This window comes from Salvia miltiorrhiza, chromosome 5 (assembly GCF_028751815.1).
Source record: "Salvia miltiorrhiza cultivar Shanhuang (shh) chromosome 5, IMPLAD_Smil_shh, whole genome shotgun sequence".
In the NCBI taxonomy this organism is placed as follows: Eukaryota; Viridiplantae; Streptophyta; class Magnoliopsida; order Lamiales; family Lamiaceae; genus Salvia; species Salvia miltiorrhiza.
Genome location: NC_080391.1, coordinates 11,738,021 through 11,765,042, shown reverse-complemented (window position 1 = coordinate 11,765,042; position 27,022 = coordinate 11,738,021). Strand labels below are relative to the sequence as shown.

At 34.6% G+C, this 27,022-nt stretch overlaps 2 protein-coding genes across 2 annotated transcripts; both read right to left on the bottom strand.

Annotated features, from left to right (window-relative positions):
- Positions 1 to 2,043: 2,043 nt before the first annotated feature.
- On the bottom strand, positions 2,044 to 3,292 carry LOC130986035 (uncharacterized). Its single transcript, XM_057909300.1, has 4 exons — positions 2,824 to 3,292; positions 2,590 to 2,733; positions 2,359 to 2,505; positions 2,044 to 2,248 (listed from the first exon to the last, which is right to left on the bottom strand). The coding sequence occupies exons 1-4, from the start codon at positions 3,166 to 3,168 to the stop codon at positions 2,171 to 2,173; spliced, it is 714 nt and encodes a 237-aa protein (XP_057765283.1). The 5' UTR covers positions 3,169 to 3,292; the 3' UTR covers positions 2,044 to 2,170.
- Positions 3,293 to 21,113: 17,821 nt separating this feature from the next.
- LOC130986033 (uncharacterized protein At4g15545-like) lies at positions 21,114 to 24,416 on the bottom strand. Its single transcript, XM_057909299.1, has 8 exons — positions 23,877 to 24,416; positions 23,678 to 23,746; positions 22,421 to 22,474; positions 22,233 to 22,293; positions 22,051 to 22,113; positions 21,715 to 21,966; positions 21,557 to 21,602; positions 21,114 to 21,470 (listed from the first exon to the last, which is right to left on the bottom strand). Exons 1-8 carry the CDS (start codon positions 24,174 to 24,176, stop codon positions 21,299 to 21,301), a joined length of 1,017 nt encoding a protein of 338 aa, XP_057765282.1. The 5' UTR covers positions 24,177 to 24,416; the 3' UTR covers positions 21,114 to 21,298.
- Between the last annotated feature and the right edge of the window lie 2,606 nt (positions 24,417 to 27,022).

Below are 27,022 nucleotides of genomic sequence, written 5' to 3'. Positions count from 1 at the left end.
CGTTCTAAACAAGTATATATTATAGGTTTCAAAATGAGAATTGTGAAAAATAATAGTCATCAAATCATTAATGAATTAAATATAATATACCATTAAGCAAAATAAAGGTTGATTGTTTAAAAATGTTGACGTCGTGGGTTTACAAACAACACTGATTTTTATTAAAAGTTTTAATTTTACTTACAAATAACTTGCCTAATTCAACTACAAGTCGTTGGAGGATACAGTGTTAAATATTCCAAATTCCAATTAAAATTAATTTTATTGAGCGTGGAAAATGGATCAAGAAACGTATGTATGTTTGTCTTTTTTCCTTAGACTTCCTAGACGACACTGGAAAAATATACATGCTGCTGATTTCGAAGAAATTTGATGGAAAATGATGTAGGAATGTTCTATTTAATACTACTAGTTTATTTTAATTACTTTTTATTTAAATTATTATATGTCTGTCATTTATTTATTTCCCTTGCTTCAGTTTACGGACTTGATCTATTTATTTAAGAAACGATCACCTATATATCCACCGTGGGCAAGTATAATGTGTTCACCACTGATGCGACAATTTTAATTAGAGTAAAATAATTTTAATTAGAGTAAGATATATTATTCTCTTTCTTAATTAAAATTGTCACATCAGTGTTGAGCACCTTATGCTTGCCCATGGTGGGTATTTAGTTAGTGTATATATAAGAGATTTTCTTTATGTGTATTTTGCAGTTGAATTTAGATAAATAATAATGTACGTATATTTCCCTTTTCATGTGTTCTTCAAATTTCATTATCACCTTTTTTTTTCTGTCGTAAAGCTAAAATTAAATTTTCTATTTATTTAAATCATATGTTACTACGAATTTTTCTGTCGTTAGAATTTTAATTAATTAAAAAAATTTAATTAAAATTGTACGACGGAATATTCTGTCGTTAAGAATTAGACGGAAATTCCGTCTCAAAATCCGTCTCAAATTCTCAAGCATGAAAATATGAAAATTCTGTCGTACGTAAAATCCGTCGTAAAGCACGACCCATTTATAATTCCGTCTCTAAATCCGTCACTAGAAACAGATTTTTTTGTAGTGTTATATAGAAAATTTGTGCGGAATTGAAGCTGGAAAAATTCAACATCAAAGTTTCTAGGTTGATTAATTGATTTAGTTAAGCAGGACCTAGCTAGTTGATGGATATATAGGTTTGGAAAATTGTGCGAATATAGTGATCATTTGTGAATTCATGGTTGAATTGTGATCCATGTTGTGTGATAGGGACACTTAAAATTAAATAATATGTTAATAGTCACTTCAATTTAGTGGCTTCTTACGCTTGAAAGAATGCATGCTTGGGGCAATCCATTTCGTGGTTTTCTGTAAATTATCATTATTTGAATGAGCTAAATTTCAAAGACAGTTGAGAATATATACATTTATTTGTTGGAGTTTTTGACCTTGTAAAAAAGGAAAGCATTACTGCAGTGGTAGCTTGGCATTTGATGAAAGTGACTTTAATTGTACTTGTATTCTCTCTTTTTTCCTTAATTTCTTACACGCCACATGATTTTTTACCTCTTCGAATGCATTAATGTGGAATGTTGAATTTATTTGTTCTCGTTTAGATTCTTGCAAGTTTTCAGTTCTCATTTATGCCTGCCAAATGAATCCATTAATTAATTATTGATAAATTAATACTGTACATGCAAAAGTTGATGATATTTGTGTATCTACAATCATCCAACGTTTATCAATGCGAATATATATATATTATAAAAACAGCACATTACGACGAGATAAAGAATGTGAAAGGGATTGCCAAAACTTAGATGTGTGTATATGTGTGTGTGTGTGTGGATATAAAGATATGGTAGTGAGTGGAATAAAAACCTTATTAATCAAAGGATCACATGCCACAAAAGGTAGTCCTTATATGCTCATCATTTTAAGACTTTTACAACATCGGATTCGTGGCTTAAAATTAGTTAGAGACTAATTGGCATGACATTACTTTAATTTCTCAGAGTTATCATTCAAATTATTAAAATTGCAAAGTATGTACAGTTGGAATAATGATGAGTACTATAAATCATTGTCGATTGACACCAGAGCTTGCAATTCAATTTTATACAATAATTAGGCAGTAGTTCAATTCTGACAACATTTTTAATTAGAGTTCCCACATTCTAGCTGCCTAAATAAGGAAAGTGGCCAAGATTGTCCATTGCTGCTTGCAACCAATACTCCTCATCGTACTTCATCATCTGCCAAACACACAGATATATATATATATATATAAACACAAATTAAATAACAAGATTAATTTCTTCAAAATTAAGAACATCTATATATATATATATATTATATATAGTACCTGGAAGGAGTCGTGAAATAGTGAATTGTCTTGTTGATAAGAAGTTGAGGAGTCGATGTGTATTTCATCTTGAGAGGCTTCATTGTTCTTGGCAAATCTCCCACGAACTCGGACACGCTTGTCTGCTAGGGTTTTACGACACGCATACTGCACACACACACACTCAAACAAATGAGTTTTTGACGAAAATTAATGAAATCAAAATATGCAGATGTGTAGGTATGTATAAACCTTGATGGTCTTGTTAAAATTCCTGTGGTTTCTCTTCTTCAAGTATCTGAGAATTCTGTCCTTCCTTTCTTCAGCCGAATATCTTCCCACCTTCACCTGATCGCTCTCATGATCCACCATCGTCGCCGCTTTCCCTTGTATTCCCTACAACACAACAATCATATACAATTAAATTTAGCTATTTAATGAAGTTGAATATATATATATATATATATATAGAGTTGGAAACCAAACCCAATTTTCAGGAAGCAAGGGATTATAAGGTGGCCACACCGATCCACTGCACTCTTCTCCGGAATCAAAAACTTGGCTCTGATTGTAATCGCAGACCGAGAAATGGCGAAATCCGGTCTCGATCTCCGACATCTGAGGAACGACCATGTAGTCTGAAGCGAGGCCAAAGTGGCTGTCGGGAAACGACGCCACTGAAACGGGCGAGTTGATGTCGTAGCTCAGCAATGGAAGCTGCATGTTGGAGTTGAACATGTTTGAGGTTTCTCCGGAAACGCTGTCGTTTGGGAGAGTGCAGAAGTCGATGGGGTAATCGAAGCAGTTGTGATGAGGGATTGAAGCAGCCATTGAAGAAGAAGAAGAAGAAGAAATTAAAAGTGTATGTTGTGGATGGGATGGTGAAGGAATTTGATGGTGGTGGCAACTATTTATAGCATCAAACAAAACTGGCCCCTCTCCACTCTCTGTCTTTCTGTCTAGTCTTGATTTAGGTCTTATTATGATGTTAATGCATATTTATATATCTATGTATCTATGCAGAATCTTCAACTGTGTACGAGGATTTCCTACACTAGTCTTAACTTGCATTATATTATATTATATTAAATCAATAGTACTGTTATACTATATTTCATCTTAGTATATGTTGTGTGGGGACTGATCGTGTGTTTTGTTTCATTTTAACGGATTCTTTATTGTTCTATAATCATGTCAGAACTTGTGCCAACTTATTTTAAAGGAGACGTACACATTTGGCTCCCAATATGTAAAAACTAAAACATTACTCATACGAATTAAAATATATAAATAATACGCATTTAAGAATTTAAACCTTTAAGCGACAAGCGATCAAATCGAATATGTTAGGGTCAAGCATGCATTTTGATTCAAGCGTAAATCTATATGGGTTAGGGTACAAATCCCATCCCTTTTAAAATATATATAAATTATGAACCTCTATTTTTTTTTTGTAGAATAGACGCGTCTAAATTAACTGTGTAAATGTCTGAATTTCGAAAATTAAAATTTTTATTTTTTATGAGATTCGAATTCAAAACATTAAATTCATCTAACAAAGTAATGAATCAACTATAGATTTTGATGATTTAACAACCAAGGGCGTAGTCGGGGGGGGGGGGGGGGGAGGGCTGAAGCCCCCTCCCAAATTTTGAGTTTATTTATTTATTTATTTTTATTTTTATTTTTATAATATATATAGATATATGTTTATATTATAAAAGAAATTTGTTTTACAAAAGTTAATTAGCTTGTTATATTGCCATTTATAATTAATTTAAGGATAATTGTGTTATTTAAAACTATATAATCTATAAAAATATTATACATTATAATCACTATTATGCTTGTCTTTTAATAGAAAATGCCTAAAATGGATGGAATGCTCAAAAAAAATTGTTTGCTATTATTATTATGCTTGTCTTTTATTATTATTGATTCTAGCTTGTAATTTATTGAAAATATATAATTTATGAAAATATTGTTCGTTATTATTGTTATTATGCTTGTCTATTAATAAAAAATGCCTAAAATGTACGAAATGACAAAAAAAAAGTTTGTAATGTATTGAAATTAATTTTTAATATATTAAAACTATATAGTATATGAAAATGTTGTTCTTTATAATTGATATTATGCTCGTCTTTTAATAAAAAATGCCTTAAAAATACAGAATGTCCCAAAAAAAATTATAATGTATTGAAACTAATTTGTTATATATTTAAATTATATAATCAATGAAAATGTTGTTCTTTATTATTACTATTATGCTTGTCTTTTAATAAAATAATGCCTTAAATATACGAACCCCCCATGTAAGTTCAGCCCCCTCCCAAATTAATTCCTGGCTCCGCCACTGTTAACAACTAAAAATAATTCCTAGTTTATATTTTAAAATAACTTTTTATTTTAACTCATCCACGTATGTATATATATATATAGAGAGAAGATCCAAAGATAAAGGATCCAGTGAGAGCATCTCTCTATAATAGTGGTGAGCACTATAATGGCGGAGAGTTCTTCTCCAACTAGTCCCTTCACGCTATGGTAATTGAGCGGAATTGAACAGTGTCCCGCTTGAGGTAGCGAGAATTGTTCATTCACGCTAGCTCAATTTTTTTTATTCTTTTTTATAGATTGATTTCTTATTTATCTTTTTGTTTGTATTTTACAATAACCATTTTAATCCTAATTGATTATATAATACTCCCTCCGTCCCTGTTACTTTTAGTATCTTTTTTTTTTAGTCCGTCCAATATTTTGGTATCCATTTATATTTTTAGTACAAATTAAATAGGTGGGACCCTTACTCCACTTTAATTACTTTAACATTCACAAAAAATGTGAGACCTTTATTCCACTCACAACATACTTATCACTGTATTAAAACTCATGCCACTTTCAAAAGATACTAAAAACTGGGACGGAGGGAAAGAAAAACTACCCTAACATTGAACCTGTTTCCCAACATCTATTCCCCCCTCCTCCCCAAATAAAGTTTCCCAGCGCTGCTCTTCTATGCAACGGCCACCAAAGCACTGCCAATCTCCAACACCCCCCTCCCAAATTCTCTAGCATCGTCCCTCCCCCAGGCCTGCTTCAATGCCGCGACCGCCATAGGGGTTGTCTTTCTTTGTCCCTCTAGTTCACCGTTGTAGCGGCCTCCCCTCACGGTTTTCTCCGGCGCCGTCTTCTCTCCGCCTTCTACGTCTTCGCCGCCACAACGGCTCCCCCTAGTTCGTTGTGCTGCCTACGCTTCTCCTACTACATCATAGCTACCACAACGTCTCCTCTCCCACTAAAATCCAACGTCAATCCCTTCTCTTTCGCTTCTTTGCTATCCACCATCGTTGATGCTACACAACCGTTTTCGCTCCGCCGTCAACATTGATCGAGATCTGTTTCACTGCCAATCTCTCTCCCCTCTTTAGATTCTCCAGTGCCACCGCCGTCTGCCCTATCTGAAATCACAATTGTTAGGCACTTTTGTCAAAAAGTGGGTAACAATGTTTACACTTTTGTGAAAAGAGTGTGTAAAAGTGCATTTTACACTGTTACACACTTTTTTGTGTGTGTAGTAATAGTAAAAGTGTGTAATTGCAAAAATGTAATAGTTCAAAATACTATGTTACAAACTTTTCGCGACTATTACACGATTTTACAAAATCGTGTAAACAGGAAGAAGTGTATAATAGTGTATTTAACATTGTTACACATTACATTATTAAATAAAACATTTTTACACACTACAAGAATATTTTTGTGAGAAATATTACTATTTTCACAATTTTCTCCTTGTGACTAGAATTTCCTTTTACTATATGTTTTTGGCTAGAATAGGGTGACGTCTCAATTAATTTAATAATAGAAAGATAAAAATAGAATATTCCATTGTAGAGTGAAATGTACAAATTATTGGAGGTAAAAATAACATTACTCTATATTTTACTCTATAATAGTGTGTTCATTGCAATGTAAGAGTTATGATCTCTTGGAGATGCTCTGAGAATGATCAACTGTGGTGAGAAATTAGAATGTCAAATATTCACTTCTATAGATGATATTTATTCAAATTAATCTTGTGAAATGAGAATAATGAATAAGCTAAATAATCAAATCCTATGTCAAATAATCAAATTCTATGGCTCTTCATGTGTACGAACATTTTTAGTTTTATTTTTTAATGCATATTTTCCTATTTAAAGCTTATATATATATATTTGATTTGAATTATTGTTAAATAGAAAAATAAAAATATATGTAAACCGCAAATCATACTGCACCAAACTGTAATAATATAGTTTGGTTTAATTTGGTTTATATAAAATAATAATGAAATTGTATACTTGTGTGCAAATTTATCATATACATATATATATATATATATATATATATATATATATATATGAGTAAAATTTTGAAGTAGTCAAAATGAAGCATAAAACACAATTTATGGCCACACATTGAAAAAACACAAAATTTGGCCATTTTTATTGATTTGGACGTTTTTACCCTTAATGAGGCGGACTGGGTAGGATCAGGCACGTGGGTCGCGTGCCGGGTCGGGTTAGACACTTATGGCACTATTAGTGCCATAAGTGCCAACGAAAATCCAAAATAAAACCAAGTAAAATAGTCATTTTGGCACTTATGACACTATTAGTGTCATAAGTGCCAACGAAAATTCAAAATAAAACTACGTAAAATGGTCATTTGGACACTTATGGCACTAATAGTGCCATAAGTGCCATACGTGCAGCACAAATACAGAAACAACATCATTTAAACCCTAAATGGATAATCTAAACCTAAATGGAACATCTAAACCCCAAATGAATAATCTAAACCCTAAATGAAATATCTAAACCCTAGGGGGAAGTGTGCACTTATGGCACTTATGGCACTAATAGTGCCATAAGTGCCATACGTGCAGCACAATAACAGATCAGATCAGCCATGGCTGAAATCGAAGGAGGCGGAGATCAGATCTGCCGATGGAGGAGGCGGCGCAACGATTAGATCAAATCCACCGCCGCCGCCTCATCAGACCAGATTTGCCGCCGCCGCCTCATCCTCTACTCCGACGAATTCTGCCCAAGCCGCGAGAGCTCCGACGAATTCTCCAAGCTCGGCGCCGCTGCCGTGCAGCCGCTGGAGAGAGAGAGGGAGATGAGAAAGAGAGAGGAGCCGCTGGAGAGAGAGGGAGGGAGATGAGAAAAAGAGAGGAGAGAGAGAAGGGTAGAATAGTCATGACATACAAAAAATGGCCAAAATTTATGTTTTTTTCAAATGGTGGACAAAATTTGATGTTGTATATTGAATAGGGTCATTTGGCCCTATTGTTTCTATATATATTATATAAAATAATGATGAAATTATATACTATGCTGCATCCAGCTTCTAAGATGAGGAAAACATATAAATCTCAAAAGGCTAAGTTGTGATGTCGTTTGGCATAATTTAAGATGGCTAGGTTGTGATGTTGTTTGGCATAATTAAAGATATTGAGCATCCAAATCATGATATGGTAGAGAGAAATAATTAAATAAAACTCAAATGTTTGAAATTGTCGCTGCAGGTTATATTATTCTCTACATATACGCCCACTCTTGTCTTTTCATTGTTTTTATTGGCTCTTGGGTAGACTTTCACACACCTGGAGTTATTTAAACTAGTTAATCTCTTTACAACTATATTCTGTGAGTAGTGACTAGTGAGTACTTCAATTTTTGTTTCTAAACTTGCCACTCCATTTTATTAATGGTTAATTGCATCTAAAGGTTTGATTAAATTTACCAAATAGTACATTTTAAGAAGAAAATGCACTCGCTCTTTAGGTAAAGGGTGATTTCGTTTAATGAGGTTTAAAGGTGTGTCTATTTTGATGGTAAAAATTTTATTTGAAAATAATTGATAAGAAAAGATAAGAAAATATTACTATTTTTTTTTTTTAATCCTATATTTACTAGAAATGAAAAGATGAAAAAATATTGAAAAATATTTTCATATTCCTATCCTAGGATAATATTATCCAATAGAGAGAAAATGAATGAAAAGAAGAAATGAAAATGAATGAAAATGATGAAAATATATGAAAATATACTTTTTCTATGTTTTTTCGCGAAAGTAAATACGCGCTAAGAAGAAAAAAGGCAGCAGAGGAAAAGAGCGCTTCATGTGCTCACTATTCTCTACTGTTTAAAGCTGTTTGCTTTGATCTGACCTATATACGTAGCCTAAGAATCTATGATTCGGACCAGTTACTTCGATTTTCCACCTACCATTATATATATATATATATATATATATATATAGGGGCCGCTCCAATGAGACCTCCTAATTTTAGTGAGATCTAGGGCACGATCTGGTGCGTTTATTTTATCAATCCTATGGCTGATATTGTATCTGGAGGGTGATTTTTTTTCGCAGGGTTCGATTCCTGGAGGGAGCAGAATATTTTAAATTTTGATATTCATCAGTATGAATGCATTGTTCATCAGTATATACAACCCTGTTCATCAGTATATATGTCTTGTTCATTACAAATTTTTTAAATTTTATTTTTCATCAGTATATACATCTTGTTCATTAGATATACGTTTTGTTCATTAGTATTATATGTCTTATTCATTGTACTCATGTTACACGAAAAATAGGGGGTCTCACTGGAGCGCGCCCCTATATATATATATATATTGAGTGTGTTATTTAGTTTCATTTATTTAAATACGATTAATTGGTTGAATATGGAAAATATTTATAAGATGAAAATCAATAGCATATCGCAGGTGCTTTTTTTTTCTTTTTCTTTTTTTGAGAGGGATATCGCACATTTGAAAGTGGGAGAAATGAATTTGTGATATTGTAAGTTTAGGTCGTTTTTGCACTCCTCTCGTATTGAGTTTTTCTATATATATATATATATATATATATATATATATATACACACACACGTATATATATTACATAAATAAATAATAAAGAAATTTAAAGAGCGCACGACGGTGGACTTGAACCTAGAATCTCAGGCCTTGGACAGTTGGACATTAACCACCTATCGTTAGGCCAACACACTCACACTCTTATATTGATATATATATATTTTTTTTAATTACAAGAGTTATCTATATAGTAATATGTAATCAAATAAGTCGCATGCATGTAGGACCTCTACACCATACAAAGGACATGACCATTACACCATACAAAAGTCGAAAAATTATACTGCACGCAGATGAGATTTAACCTAAGACCTCTCATAAAGAAGAGTCTTTGGGTGCCTCAACTTTACCACTTGAGTTAGGCCTCATTGACCACTCTTATATTGAATTTTAATTAGCAACATATCGATGTTAAGAATTAAAATTGACGTGGGCTAAATCAGGGCTGATGACTGAATTAGAATATGTATGATTATACTTCTTCCTCACATCAATCCTGCGCACTTGGCACAGATGGATCGAATTCGTCCCCAACTAGACACTCTTCACAGTTGGAACGAAAATTATTTTTCGTTCCACTCGTTCCTTGCATATACGAGGCAGATCTCGGGGCGGCTGGCACGAATGGAACAATTAGCACCATTCGTACCAGTCCTTGTCCCAACAGATCTTGGTACGGACGGCGTGGATGAGGCTAATGGACGCGTTGACCTCATCGATTCATCTGTTTAATACGATAGATCTTGGAACAGATGGTACGAGTTCATACCATTTTGTTCCAGATATTCTTAGATCTGAATTTTCATTTCATGATTTTCATATATCTTGAACTCCTTGAACTTTTGCAACTTCTCGAATTCATATTTCGCTGGATTATGGAAGAACATTAGGTTGACAGCAGTGATAAAGAAAATCGGAAATAGACGGGCTTATTGGATAAAACGCATCAAGAGAGATACTTTTGAGCGGTGGAGGCGTGGCGGCGAACTGGGATTTTAGAGATAGATGAAGTGCAAAAGTGAGGGAAAGAGCTAGCGGTGTTTTTTTATATGTAAAAAGGATCGGGGTAATTTCGTCCAAAACACTTAATTTTTGCTACAATTTATTTAAACTATGTTTGTGGACATCTATTAATTTTCACTATTTTGTATGACTACCTTAGAAATCGCGATCTATTTATAAAATCATATTTGATTATATAAAAGTTTTATTTTCCAATAAAGTCTTTTTTTATTAAGAATAATCTTATATATTGTTAAGAAAAAAGTTTTATTTACATTTAAGAAAGTCTTATTTGATTTTATGAAAAGTTTGATTCACATGTTAACAAAAGTCTCATTTACAAGTAAAAAATTTATTTGCTTTTGAGAAAAAGTCATATTTGATTTTATAAAAAGTCTTATTTGCTATTAAGAAAAATCTTATTTACTCTCTGAAAAAACTTATTTACTCTTATGATAAATCATATTCACATTTAAATAAAGTCTTATTTACGAATAAAAGATCTTATTTATTTTTAAGAAAAATATTATTTGATTTTATAAAGGGTTGATTGGCTGTAAATCCAAACATTATAATCAAAATCTGGTTTTTCCCATACTCTATAAAATTAGTGTTAAAATACATAAACTTTCATCATTTTTGGAATTTCCCCTTAATTCATTTTTGCTTACTTACGGCCTCTAGAACAATTTGATTAGAGTTAAGTATATAGTGAAGATAAAATAGAATTTGTTTAATCAGCCCTATAATTCCATGTCTGCTGAAAAAGAAATTTTATTATAAATGAATAAAACCTAAACCCATGAGAGCACAAGCACAACTGAGGGCCGGGCCTCAAAAGAGAGCCCGTCTAAGAAAGACAAAACAAAACAGAAAAAGAAGTGGTGGCGAGAGGGAAAAGGACCACCTCAGAGGCTCCGGCCGAACCATCGCCCCTAGAAAGCCCGACCTACACAAACCAGAAACAAGAGAAGACAACAAAAGAACAGCAAGAGCCAAAACAGAGCGGCCCGGAGAGGAAAGAACAGCGAAACAAAAAGGAAACAACCAACGGAAGACAGGCAAAACCGGGACCAATGCACGCCCAAGACCTACCAACCAGTTGCAAAACACCAAATGCCAAAAAGTAAGCACGAAAAAGAAGCACACAAAAGCACAAAGCACACACAAACTCGCACCAAAAACCAAAGACGGGGAAAACAACCCCCCTAAACAAGACCAAAAGCTATAGCCCAAGCAGCAACCACCACAGCCAAGGGGAACAAATGCGATTCTACTCTCCAAACACAACACCCACCCATCCAAGTCTCGCAAGATATCAACAGTCCCCGGGAAGTGTGCATAGTTAAGACTTTAAAATGCAACAACAAACTGAAACAGTCCAATCATTTTAGACTCAATTCTCCGATATGGGTGAGTTTTCTAATGCAATTGCCTTTACAATCCATCTCATTTCAAATAAAAAGGTCAAATCATTTTTGCTCTCAACAGAAGATCAACTTCACGAGATCAACACTTTTGGAGGTGGTCCAAAATATTCTCGCGTGGTTTCCCATGCACATGATGAACAACATATTTTGAATGCAAACATCAGAGGAGTAGAGACCAGAGCTATTAAAAACTCAACAACCAACCAAACATTTCAAACCAGAGAAAAGATATTAGGCAAATGCAATGAAAATACTCCCCATAGCACCTATCGGACAAATCACGTCAAAGATTGCTCACCAAGGTGTTGCACCCAAAACATTAAATTAATAACACAACGCAGGTAGCGCGAAACCAAGAGAGACAAGGACAACAACACGAGCCAACACAACACCAGAATCAACATGTGAACCGACCTTAACAAGAGTGATGCACCCGAGACCAGCAGTCAATCAAGCAAGGGGAACCGAATGCCCCAAACCATACCCAAGCATAACAAAAAATAAAAACAAACATGGTAAAAAAAAAAGAGGAGGACTTCCCTGAAAAGATGAGAGGACTTCCCTGGAAAGAGGACATATAATTCCATGTCATGAGCCAAAATATTAAAATTAATTATGCCACATATTAAAATTTGGGTGCCAAGTCAGATTTGATTTGGTCGAAATTTAATTTCGGGGGAAATTCCAAAAATGATGAAAGTTTATGTATTTTAACACTAATTTTATAGAGTACGGGAAAAACCAAATTTTGACTATAATGCTTGGATTTACATCCAATTAACCCTTTATTTTACATTCAAGCAAAAGTCTCATTTACTAATAAAAAGTCTTAACCATTAAGAAAAGTTTTATTTGCTCTTAACAAAAGTCTTATATTGATTTTAGGGTAAATGCCACTTTATGTCATATCGTTTGGTCGAATTATCAATTATGTCCCAACTTTTTAATAATATCTAATCGGTACCCAACCTACCAACATTTTTTCAATTGTGTCCCCTAAAAAATTTTCGGCACACGAAAGTTGACGTGGCACGCCGGAAACTGTGACGTGGAAATATTAAAACAGTTGGATTGGCTAGCTATAATAAACTTAAAAAAAAAAGATATGATTATGTGGCACTAAAACAATACTAACCAGTGTGAAGAAAAAAAACCCAAATCAAAACTTAAAAATTCTAAAGTTTGGGAAAAGTGAAGAACTCTTCGTCGGGCAAGGGCACCTACGCTGGCCGCCGCTCCAAGCTTGTCGCCGCCACCCTTCGCCGCCACGAAATACACGTTCAACGCAGTGGCCTCTCCTCTCAGGTATTCATCCGCCGCCGCGAAATACCCTTCCTCTGTTCCAATCGTGCGATGATTTCGAACCCTAACATCAATTTGATGTTCTCGGAGGATAGGGAAATCAACGACGGCAATGGAGAGAGGCGGCGAGAGGGAAGAAAGCACGGGGCAGGGGAAGCGGCGAGAGGCAGCTCTGTGGGAGTGGAGGTCAGCGGCAAGGCAGAGGAAGGGGATGAGGTGACCCATTCTGGTGCAGGGGAAGAGGGCTACATGGTAGTGGAAGACGTCAGGGAGGTTGGGGGCGGATGAGGGAGTTGGGGATGTCGAGGACCATAGCAAAATTCCCTTACAAGAATTATAGCAAAATCGTATACCCATCAAAATTCTATCAAGATTTTCTCTTGCTCCCTTCTCTATTCATGATTTACTTCAACTATTACACAATAGATAATTTTTGAAACAGAAATCGAAGAATGAAGAGAAATCGAAATATAAGGATTTATAAACAAAATTCTTTGTGTTGATGAGTATTGGGGAGGAGGTGGCCGATTGTTCTCATCGTCGGAAACACTGCGATGGCGGAGAATGCGGGATTCCGCTGGAGATAGTAGACGACCTGTGGTGTTTCGTCGAGAGTGAAGAAATAAGGTGAGGAGAAGAGAACAGTCGACTGTAGGCTTGAGATGGTAGACGGCCTTTGGTGTTTCTGCGGCGCTGACGGTAGGCTTGACGGTGATGATGGTGGTGGCGGCAGCGTTGCAAGAGTGGAGGTCGGCGGCGAGGCGGAGAAGGGGATGATGTGGTCCTTCTGGCGCAGGGGAAGAGGATGAAGTGATATGGATTATGTTAAGTTTTTTATTAAAATATAATTAATTTGGCAATTCCAAGTGGATTAATAAGTCCACGTAATCAAACTCTGGCGTTCCACGTCAACTTCCATGCGCCGGAAAATTTTTACGGGACACAATTAAAAAAATGTTGATAGATTGGGTACCAATTAGATATTATTGAAAAGTTGTGACATAATCGATAATTCGGCCAAACGATGGAACATAAAGTGATATTTACCCTTGATTTTATGAAAAATATTATTTACATTTAAGCATAAATCTCATTTACGAATAAAAAGTCTTAAAGTCTTATTTTTTATTAAGAAAAGTCTTATTTGCTCTTAAGAAAAGTTTTATTTGATTTACATTCAAATAAAGTCTCATTTATGAATAAAAGGTCAAATCTTCTTTGATTTTATGAAAAGTTTTATTTACATTTGATGAGGAGTAAAGTATGTGAATGGCTGAGATCGTTATACGCGTATAATGGCGAGTGGAATATGAAGTTGGATCCGTATAAGGATATCGCCTTTATGAGCTAGGGAAGCAGTCGACAACCGTGTAAATTCGCCATTCAAAAAGAAATCAAAAGTGATAAACACAGGTGGTATAGACGTCCCTAGTTAACACGGCTGAACTTGAATATTTCTAGGTTTGCATTACAGGTATGGATGTCTCTAGTTGACAGGGCTGTATCGAAGTCAAATATGAGTCAAGAAGGATCTCCAGCCGTGGTTTACAACATCTCTGCCGGCTTGCATCGATGCCACAAAAGTCCAAAAGCCGACAGATTCTGACTCACTCTCTCCACCGGAGTCATTATTTTACATGCACATTACGTCCCTCGGATAGGAATTTACCATTTTACCCCTCTTTTCATGTATCCTATAAATAGTTTCCTACCCACTTATTGTAAGGCAGGATATATACGTTTAAAAAAAAATACTACACTCGATCCTTTTTTACGTCCTTGGCACTGTCCCTTTCATCACTACACACGATTGTGCAGGTAATCCAACGATCTGGGTATAATCACATTTTATAATTCAGCAACGTTTAAGCAAAGTCTCATTTACAAATAAAATGTCATAAAATCTTATTTACTTTAAATAAAAGTCTTATTTGATTTTATAAAAAATCTAATTTATATTTAACAAAGTCTCATTTACAAATAAAATGTTTTAAAGTCTTATTTAATTTTATGAAAAATCTTATTTGCTGCTAAGAAAAGTTTTATTTGATTTTATAAATAGTATCAAAAGTTTTGTGAAAAAATAAAAGTGTGTGTGTATATATATATATATATATATATATATATATATATATATATACTCCATATGTCCGCGATATCATTTCCACATTTGTCATTTCGGTTCGTCCGCGATATCGTTTCCACTTTTATTTATAGTTGTAGGGTCCACATAGCACTTTATTCCACTAACCTTATATTTTCATCAAAAAATGTCTTTATTGTGGGGGATTCAAACTCACTCACTACAATATCTACTATTATCTACTACTGTCCATCACTTTTCTTAAAACTCGCGTCGTCCACAATGTAGAAACGATATCGCGGACAGAAGGAGTATATATATATATATATATATATATATATATATATATATATAAAAACGCCCCAACTATAAATTGAACCTAGTATTTCTACATTTATAAATCAATACCTTAAAGTATTCTTTTACTTTATTAAAACATGAAAAAGCATAGAAATAGTGCATGCAATAGGATTCGAACCCTGTAGGAAATTCAATGCTCTACCCACTGACCGCAACATTGTTCTGGTATTCTTCAATGAAAATATTTGTTATACTTATCCTATGCGACTGATCTTATATACACGAGAGCTAGTCGCATGCGAGTATTTGCCATAAAATTATGAACATATATGTATGCATACAAGACCTACAAAAATTAAATTTGCGCTCATTATCTAATCCAATTGTAACTAGGGATGGCAATTTACCCGCGGGTAACGAATATCCGCGAAAATCCGAACCTATTAGGGTGGGTTTGAGATGCATTTGATATTCACAGATAGTTTCATGGTTTCAATTCACTATCCATTTAATTCGTGAGTATGGGTTTGGATACTTACTATCCATACCCGCGAAACCCGTTTACCCGCGAAAATATCTGTCAATTATCCGTGAAATACGCTTCAAATACCCACAAAAAAATCCTAAAAATATGGGCTTTGAATATACATTTGAGATATGGGCCAGCATATTATATCTTAAAAAAGGCCCTAACAGAATCTAAACCTAAGGCCCAAACACTAATTCAGTCATTGGAATTTTATATTTTAATTGATGAATTTGGATTTAAACTTTGTTATTTGTGGATTTCAACATGGATGAAGGATGTGGATTTGAACTATGTTATTTGTGTTGATTTTTTTTTTGTATTAAATTTGTTATAAATTTATATTTAAATTCTGTTTCGCGGGTATCTGATGGATAGTGGGTGGGGGTATCCGACGGATAGCGAGTGGCGGATACCCGACGGATAGCGGGTTGACGGATACCCGATGGGTAGCGGATATCCGCGGGTAGCGGGTTTGAATACCATTTGATATTCATGAATAGTTTCGTGATTAAAAACCACTATCTATTTAGTTCGTGGGTATGGGTATGGATAGTCACTATCCGTACCCGTTGTATCCGATTGTCATCCCTAATTGTAATATATAGCTCATACATTACATTCGATACTAAAAAACATTTGATTCAGATATGATAACTGAAATAACATTCGGGTGAATAATTAAATAAAGAGTAGGTAGAAGGGGCTAAAATTCGGCATGGAAGAATGCAGAATTAATACAAAATAATAGTTGAAGGGAGTAAACTACAAAGTGGAATTAACTATCAATATCTTAAAACAAATATAGTCAAAACAAGAATTTAGGACCAAAAGAAGGATTCTGGTGTCTGGTGGTTCGATTTCGTGTTTATCTGTTGCTTTTCGACGACAAAATATAATATTATTTGATTTGAATTTGTTTATGCCTATATATATATATCGAGAAATAGAAAAAGGAATATTATGTGGTGGTTTCATGTCAGCGAATACATATATATATACAGTTACTTCTTATACAAGGGTAACTACTTGCTTGTTTTTTGTGGCAATTCTCCACAAAAAGCATGCCTAAGAAACATCTTAGTATTAGAGAATCAGAATTTTACGCACGGTTCTCTCTCTAGCTCTCTCTCACTCACATCACAGAATATGGTCAAAAGATTTAATATGCCTCATCATCTCTTAATGATTATTAGAGGTGTGTAACATCAAACTGCATCCTTTTTTATCCTACATTCATGTGATGTGTTGTGTTGATGCCATGTATTAAATTCGTTAAGTTGTCCTTAATTAGTTGTTAATTTGATGATTGGATATCAACAAATTAAAGAGTTTATTTAAGGCCACTTCCGTTACAATGGCCGTTATTCTGTTACACGATGAATATTAAAAATAAATTTGGTTGCCCCGATCGAGAAGAATTAGGGTTTTTGTAATGGAGATTTCTACTACTCCCTCTGTTCATGAAAAAAAAAATTCATTTGGGGTTTGGCTCGGATTTTAAGAAAGTTGTTAAATTGTAGGTGTAAGTGAACTAAATGTATAATTTGTAGGGGTATTATTAGTACAAAAAAGTACTCCCTCCGTCCCACTAAAAATGTCTTGTTTCTTTTCGGCACGGTTATTTAGGAATATGTTAATTAGATTATTAAATAGTGTGGTGTAGAGTTAAAAAAGGTGATTGTGGACCCCAAAATTCCTACTTTTTGAGAATAACTTTTTCCATAAAAGGAAACAAGACATTTCAAGTGGGACAGCCCAAAAATGAAAACAAGACATTTCAAGTGGGACGGAGGGAGTAGAATAAAAGTACATTTTTAATTAAAAAGTGGAATACAAGTACAATTTATAGTTAAATGTAAGAGAAAATGTATTATGTGATGGTTCAAAAAGTTAAATGAAACTCTTTTTCATGGACAAAAAAAAATGGGGTAAGTAGGACTCTTTTTCATGGACGGAGGAAGTACTTATTTTTCAAGAGGAGTTTGGTTGTGGTCGCGGCAAGCAAAACTATTTCTCTCGGATAATAATACGAATTTAAATTATGTCACTAAACAATAAATTTGAAGGCGTTTAATTGAACGATATATATATAGCTAGTTGTTGTGTTATACTCTCTTTGTCCTACGAATCTTGACACGTTTTTCTTTGTCCCATTAATCTTGACACGAATCTTGACACATTTCCAAATAAGGTAATAATTATTACCTTCCTCATACTTTATTACTTTTATTATTTTTTCTCTCCTACTTTATCACTTTTATTAGCTTCTTTTTCCTACTTTATCACTTTTATACTTTATTAACTACACACAACGTGTTTGGTTTTGGGTAATGGATTAGTCAGGATAGTTAGTAAACTAGATTATTAGCGTGGATAAATATGTGTTACTAATATTGGTTGGTTGTTTGCTATTTTGGTTAATTAATCATGATTTTCGTTTGGTATCCATATTTCTACGTTAGATAAGCTTAAAAATGGACATAATGCATGGCCGTATTAATTATCCTGCGTAATCCGAGTGGGGAGGCGATATTAATTATCCTGCGTAATCCGGATTTTTAGCTCAGGGCCTTCACATATCGCAGGGTCGTCCGCATAATTGGTATAGAATACCAAACTCTTTACTACTCTGTATTAACTTAACTAATATGCTGTAAAACTCAAAATCAAACATGCCCTTAAAATACTAATTTACAACTCCTTAATTCCCGTGCCAAATCAAACGTGTCAAGATTCGTGGGACGCAAGGAGTACTATATGTATTAATTAAAGGTGGGTTGCGATGTGACGCAAACTAAGTTGCAATCAAGTTGAGATGGGAAATAAAAATGAAGTAGATGATATGGATGCATACTTTAGTGAGATTCGAGAAGTGGGGTATGTGATATGATTCCCAGTAGATCTGCAAAGAAAACAAGTAAATCAGGCAGGTGCCAATTTCTCTTTGAATATATGGTGCGGGAACATGATCATGTTCCTGCATGTTGCCTGCACATCTACATTTATATCATACAATTCCAATTTCCTTTGCCTAGCTTACCTACTTTTTCTATATACATATCATACCAGATTCCGTGATTAATCTCTCTCTCTCTTTCTCTACAAACTAAATTAATGTGCATACATGGTGGCCATGGATTTGTCAAACTTTTAATGTACACATATAATTCTTTGCCGTGGAATGAGGAAGGCAACCCAATCCCCTCAGTCAAAACAGGATCCAACCTTTTCTTTGCTTCACATGCATGCAATTTCATATCTTAGATTAACTACTTACTTTTAATCAACAAAATTAAGTGAATCGGTTAATGCATGTCTTCAATTTTGAACAAGTGTCACGAGTTCTTCAAGTTAAGACTGTATCCAGATTTTGTTTAGTCCCGACCCACATATAATAATAATAATAATAATAATAATTAAAAAAGAAAGAAAAAAAAGAAAAAAAGAAAAGATGTTTAAAAATGAATACAACTTTTTATTAAATCAAAAGAGAAGCGGATACCAGTGTAAGAATAAACAAAAGAAATCAAATCAGCTTTGCAGTTTTTGCAGCCCACTTGAAGACTCTTGGGCATCTTAACTTTTATAGTACAGCTGATACACATTTTTCATTTCACTTTATCAAATCTATGGATCAAGAATTCATATACCTTTTGGATTATTTTCAAACTACATTCTTAAAAGAATAAATTTACGAAAAATTGTTATGCAGTAGCTGCAAAATGCGCCGAAACATTGTAAATTGTAATTTTGAGTTGAAGAACTTCCTTAGGAATTTGTTTTTGGATAGGCGCGCAGAAAATGTATACGAATATATGGATACATTCACCTTAATTATAATTTATTAATTTTAATTACTTTTTAATAAAATTTATTAATTATAATCGAATTTTAAATAGAACGAACGCACATGTGAACCGGGGCTCTTCCTCAAGATTGTAATAAAAACTAGATATATAAAGTTGCTTTCATACAGAGCAGCAAAGTGACATGGGCCTCGAATTTACGAATTTAAAATGTAATTCACTGCAAATTCCACATAATATCTGTATTCAAATTAAGATTAGGGTGTTCACTTGTTTATTACGTCTCAACAAAAAAAATAAAAAATAAAAATAAAAATAAAAATAAAGAGGTCGGAAGAAATCTATACTATATTAAAACAACTCCCAATTTCAAATTGATTTGGTGGCGATTTTGTAATTATAATCATCAAGGAAGACAAATGTATGTCTAAAATTTATTAAGCTTTCAACGGTTTCTTGTAATTTCAAATTATTTTGTCATTAAAACAAGCTTCAAACAGGGGTATTTAAAATTTTCTGCTCTTGCAGCAGTCTGCTTCTGACCACTCTGTCTTCAAACAGGCATTGTCGTCTAATGACCAGCAATAGCAATAGTGATGAATTGTATTTTCTACAAAGGCCTGATTGGAAGATTACTATATTTGTGTAGTAAATTAAGTCAGTTGTTACATGCAAGATGCTATAAGAGTTTTAAGGGTCGTGGTCTATAATCTAAATTATCCTTACAAATATCTTCACTAGATTTTGTTTGTTTCTTGGTATCATGGAAGTCTAAGAAACAACACACGCTATCCACAGACCACCACCGCCTTAAGAGGTAGTTTGGATTAGTTTTGTTAATTAGTTTCGTTTTTTTCTCTCTTTTAGCTCTGATCCACGTAAGCTTCCATTTCAACCTCTTACTGTTGTATTGCCATGAACAAGATAACATCAAAATTCCCTCTCTTCATGCTTTCTGTTTCTCTCACTAAATCTGTTATTAATGTGAGAAAGAAATTTTTATCTTGACGACATAGAGGACATTCCAAACACGAGTTTCAAAAGTCCTCAACTAATTTATGACAAATCGAAAGATTGTGACATTATTGGGGAGTCTTTCCAAGTTGGAACTAATTTAAAACAATATTGGAATGTTGAATTTAATTAGCAATTACTTCAGTCGTTGAGATTGCATACTATTGAAGATAGCTCAAATAGATAAAATTTTATAGGCTAAAATATTCACTTTAAGATGGATTTGGATATCCTATTTTGATAAAAGGGCCAGGATTATAGAAATCCTTGTAATAAAGATAAAAATGTACTCAATCACATATATTATCAATCCTTAATAGTAGAGGACCCTTAATTTAATGAAATTGACATCAAATAGCAGCAGACAGATGAAAGCGGAACCAAAAATGCCATTATTTACAACTACATGTGTCCTTGCACAAAATAGAAGAAAAAAAGGGATGTGAAGTTTGTTTATAATCTGGAACAACAGTACCTGCTAAAATTGGACGATACATCTCCCAAGAGGAAAGGGAAAAGAACTGAGCACAAACCAACGAGCACGACACCCCTTTCTAGTGCGTATTGCGGTTTAGCAACCCTTGAAATGACAAATACAGATCCTTATTGTCTGTCCCGAAAATCTCTTCTGCTTTTTTCAGTGCCTCCTCCCGTGACTGCCTTTGCGCATTTAATTCCTTTATATTTGCCAAAAATGCGCTGAATTGCTCAAGTGACAACCGACTCCTGCATTTAACAAATAAACCCACCATGACATAAAGCGAAGATATTCAGCCACAAAATCATCATTATGATAGTGATCTCAAACTTACCTTGCTTGACGGAAGAACTCTTTACCATCAATTCGAGGAGCGCGACCTATTCAAATTAAAATAACTAAGCATGTTGAGGACTTGATGGGAAGAAGAAATATGCAAGTCATATCAAACAGGTATAAAACCAAACTAGGATATTTCAAGCTTTTACAGACCTGGCAATGGACGTCCCCGAGGAGGAGAGTTAGCTGCTGACGATTGCTGGCTGGAAGGGTACCAAGACGAATAGGATCCTTTTCCCTCATAATTTGCAGAAGGAGAAGTAGTACCAGAGGTTTTCTGAGGAGAGGTAGCAGCTGAGTACCTTCTCGGGGATGCACTAGTGGAAATCATTGGAGTTCCAGTAGGAGTGAGGCGGGGAGTTATATAGGGTGTGAGAGAGAACTTTTGCCCAGCTTGCTTGGAAACTGCAACAAAAGAAATCCACGAAATCAGTACTTCAATCATATATACAGAATATCAATAAGGACTCAATATCCAACTTCAAGTACCTTCATCATTTGTGCTTGCATTGTCGGTAGAACCACTATAAGATGTATAGCCATTTGAATCATCTATAGAGCAATAGTTAACAAAAAATCAACAATAGCATATTACAGCAGCAAAAACAGAAACAAAATCTTAACTGTAAAACAAATGGGACATTCAATTACACAGAATTGATCAGCATTACCATTTGTGGAGTAAGCCTTGGGCACTGATTGATCATAAGTTCCAATATCAACAGTTTCTGACTGATGTTAGAACAATTAAAACTTAGTGAGTAAATAACATTAGCTATTAAAGATGAGATTAAATATTAAGTAGGAAAGAATCAACATCGATAAGGAAAAAGAACATCAAAATGCTAGTGAACCATACTGGTGAATTTTCTTCATTCAGTGACTGCATGAGTTGCCTCTTAAATGTCTCTAGCTGTCAAAAGATCAGAAATTAGAATGTTAAGTAGGAGTAAAAGAAAAGCCGAGAAGACACGACACAAGTCACAAAGAAGACTGAACCCGTAATCTAGCTGTTACATCAGGTATCAACTATCTTGGAATTGGACAAGTGACATATAATCAATTTCAGAAATAACTTAGTTCCAATTATCTTTTCACTTAAAACTATAACGCAAAGGAAGAACAAAATGTGCATTGATCTTAATGTGGTTTGTTTGACTAAAAATGGGAATATAATGAATACAAGTTATACAACAAAATAAATGGGTATTTGCAAATTAAACCAACACCCTAAGATCATAACGCCAACTAATAAGAAGCCCAAACTAAATCACCTCAACTCAAAAGAAAATTGTTGTTAACCAAAAAATAATGTTAATAAGGTAAGATAAGCCATTTTACATCATGATGTGTACATTAAAGAAAAAAAGAAAGACACTCTATAATGTCACTCAGATTTACAGACAAAATGAAGTACGAGGCGCCTAAAACAGAATCTGAAAGCAAGCATGTCTTTCACACTAAACAAAATTGAGAAGACTCTTATGCGGCTAAACACCAAGTAAATTTCAACTTTCAGAATTATCATTGTCTTATACTACAATTCATGCAGTTTTGCCAGCCTACAAACTTGAATATTAGTGCTTACATGTCATTTTATATCAAATCCAGCCAAAGGAACAAGAAATGGCAATACTTTTCGCCTTGGGGCAAGTCATAGTTGTAAGCTAGAAAATCAAGACTTCCTGATATTTAACTCAGTGAATCGTATAAGAGTTACAAAAGGCGTTTTATTCTTCGATGTGCGACAATCAATGAATCAAATTACTAAAGATTCTAGACTTTTCTTGCACTTGTTGCTCACTATAGCATACTGTAAAGACTCAATGACCTAATTTACACGCTGGTAAGGAAATTAGAGTTTTTCCCTGACATATAGGGATAAAAGAACAGTAACTGCGAAGCAATAACAACTACAACTCGTGTTCTCACCGAAATGATAATGAACACAACCAATATATATATATATATATATATATATATATATATATATATATATATATATATATATATATATATATATTTATTTTCCATTTGTCCGAATAAAAATTGAAAAGAAAGATAGAGAGAGAGTCAAAATTTATGAATTCCTCCTGTAAAAGAGAAATGTTATTACCTTCGCCAAATCACGACTGAGCTTCTTTGTTGTCATAGCCAATGAATCTCTTTCCTTCAATAGCTTCATCTGCAACACAAATTGAGAGAAAAGCCCTAAATCACCAATTCAAAAACAGCAAGGGAAAAAATCTTCTTCTTTTTCTCTCTTTTTCTATTTTCTAAAACAATGCGGAAAAAGAATAGAATAAAAAGCATACATTATCTTCGCGCGTAATTTTCAAGCGGAATTCGGCGTCCTGATAGGCGGCCTCGAGTTGGGCGACCTTATCCTCGAGCTGCTGAATAAGGCGGTCCTTCTCGTTAAGCTTCTGGCGGAACCTTCCGGCCTCCGTTTCGAGCTTCGTGACGCGCGACGCGATCGCCATGGACGTGATCTTACGCGCCAGATCCAGCTGATCGTAGGGGTCCGTGGGTATCACAGATAATATCTCGTCGGGCAAATCGAAATCCGGCCCTACGGCCCGACCGCCGCCACCGTCCTCTCCACCGTTCGCCATGTGCCACCACCACCAAACAACCCTAAATTTCGACTGATTAAGACTAGAAAAATAGGGCGGAAGGGGAGGAACGGCGGAGCTGTTTGACGACGTCGGAGAGTTCGATGTTGGAAAAAATTAAGAAATGTGCGAAATTTGGGAATTAATAATTAGGAAAATAGGTTGTAGTGTAAGAGAGGAATGTCAATGCGTATTAGGTGCGAGAATACGTGGAATGCGGTGGCTTTGTCTGGGTTTCAAATTTTGGGTTTTCCCTCCTCAAACCGGTCTTATTTGTTTTATTTTTTTAAATATATTTATTGTCTTTTTCATTATGTACAGTATTTGCGTGCATAAGATCGAATTTTTTGAATTCAAGTTTATAATATGCAAATTTTAATATTTTTTATTTAATTGTTAAAGTATTTAGTATTTGAGTTATACATAAGCTTATAAATATTTGGAATAAAATTGTTAAGTTATCAAAAAAAATAAAAAAAATACTACTTCATCCGTCCCACGAATCTTGACACGTATTTCTTTTTGAGCTGTTCCACGAATCTTGACACATTTTCAAATAAGGTAATAATTAACGTTTATTACCTTCTATCTCCCACTTTATCACTTTTATACTTTATTACCTACACACTTAAAACACTAATCTACAATTCTTTAATTTTCGTATCAAGATTCGTGGGACAGAGGGAGTAGTATTGAAATTGTTAGTTTGTTTTTTGAGTAATGCTAAATAGTCACATTGTGGCTACCCATAATTTACCTAAATAAAAAATAATTTAATTAATTTAATTTATTTTTTAAAATAAAAATAGGATTTAGTTATTTTTATCATATTCTCTACATTGTAATTATTTTTTAGTAACTTTTTTATGTTTATTAAAAAATAAATTAAAGACAAAAAATGCAAAAAAAATAAAAAAAAATAAGTACAATATAGAGAATATAGTAAAATAACTAAATTCTATTTTTATTTTAAAAAATAAATTAAATAAATCAAAAAAAATTTATCATATTAATATGTGGGTGGCCATAATATGGCTGCATAGATTTATTGTTGTTTTTAACGTATGAGATCAGCGTTTTGCTTTATTTGAAGTATTTTATAGCAAAAATATTGAAAGTTGGTGGACATTCAACTTCCGAGAAAAGAACAACACAATAAGTTAAAATTTTCAAAATAGCTATTGTAGTTGGGTTCTCATTAAATAATAGGAAGGCACCAATACACAACTATTCACATTTAATTATTGTGTTAATAGTAAAAGTATTCACATTTATATTAAATGACGATTTTATATAAAAAAAAGGAAAGAAAAAACCTAAAAAAAACCCTTGAAAGCACAGAAGGAGCAGACTAAGGGCCGAACCTCATTAAAACCTTTTCACTGAAAACCCAGAGGGAAAAACCGTGAAAAGGAAAAAGAGTACTCGTCTAAACACAAAACGAAAGTAGGGAAGAGCGGAAGGGAAAGTTTCCGGAACTCCGGCCTAACCATCGTCCCCAAACTATCCCGGCTCTCACCCCACGAAAAAAAACTAAACGGGCGGTTAGAACCAAACAGCCACACATCAGCCCCAACTACCGTTTCTGACGCAGATGGCTATGCGAAGCCATGTCAAGACGAACCGCAGCCCTAATCTCCTCAATCTCGTGCGGCCACCACCCTTCCGAACGTTGTTGGTTAGCCATTAAATCGGCCGCTTTGTTTCCTTCTCTAAAGATGTGAGAAACCTGCAGCGAGAAATCATCTAACATCTTTAAAATCCTATTCCACGCCGCCTTAAAACGCCAAGACACATTCAAAGAACGAGAATTAAGAATGAGTATCACGTAGGTGGAATCGGCTTCAATCCAAAGTCTGTGCCATCCACGATTGTGAGCAATTTGAATCGCCGAGATAACTGCCAGTAGCTCTGCTTCAAAGGCAAAACCCGAGCCACCTTTGAAGTGAAAACAACCACGCACCACATTCCAGTTATCTCTAAACACCCCACCTGCAGCAATAGTGCCCGGAGTTCCCGTCGCTGAACCATCAGTATTCACTTTGATCCACGGCGCCACCGGTGGCCACCAATGTACCTCCACAAACTCCGGAGGAGGAGCACTCCTGGTATTAACACCCACTGCCCGGAGAATCAGATAATCCGACCAAGAATTCCACATGTAGCCTAATTTAGCAAAGTTATTATCAATCTCTTTGAAAGCAACTTTCACAGTGTGGATGACACGACGTGCTTCGAACTTTTGATTATCAAAGATACAATTGTTTCTCTGCATCCAAATGGCCCAGATGACCGTGATGATACTCGCTTTCCAGAAATTACCGATGAGGGGACTAAGTTTATACTGCCAAGCTACCACCAAAAAACTATGAATATCACTCTCTTGCAACCCTTGATTGAAATTGAACCACCCAAGGAACGTAACCCAAATATTCTTCACACGCTCACAATTCCAGAAAAGGTGATCCTGAGACTCACTTCCTTTTAAGCAAAGCAAACAAACGTTAGGCGTGATCATGCCGTAGCGGATAAGGCGATCATAAGTCGGCATTCTATTATGAAGAAGACGCCAACATATCAAGGAACGTCAAATCGGAACAAAGGATTCCCAAAGCCAAGAACCCCAAGACACCTTCGGAAAATGATGACAATGCTTGTTGAAGGCCAGCGCAGTAGTGACATTCCCGTGCAACGAGGGTTTCCAGAAATGCACATCTCCGTCAGTGCCCAGAGGAGTGAGCAAAATATCACACACTATCTCAGGAAAAGCATTAACAAAGGCTTGCGTGAAATGCCAGACCCCATCATAGAAGTAATCTGCCACCGATTGAGTAAGAAACGGAAGC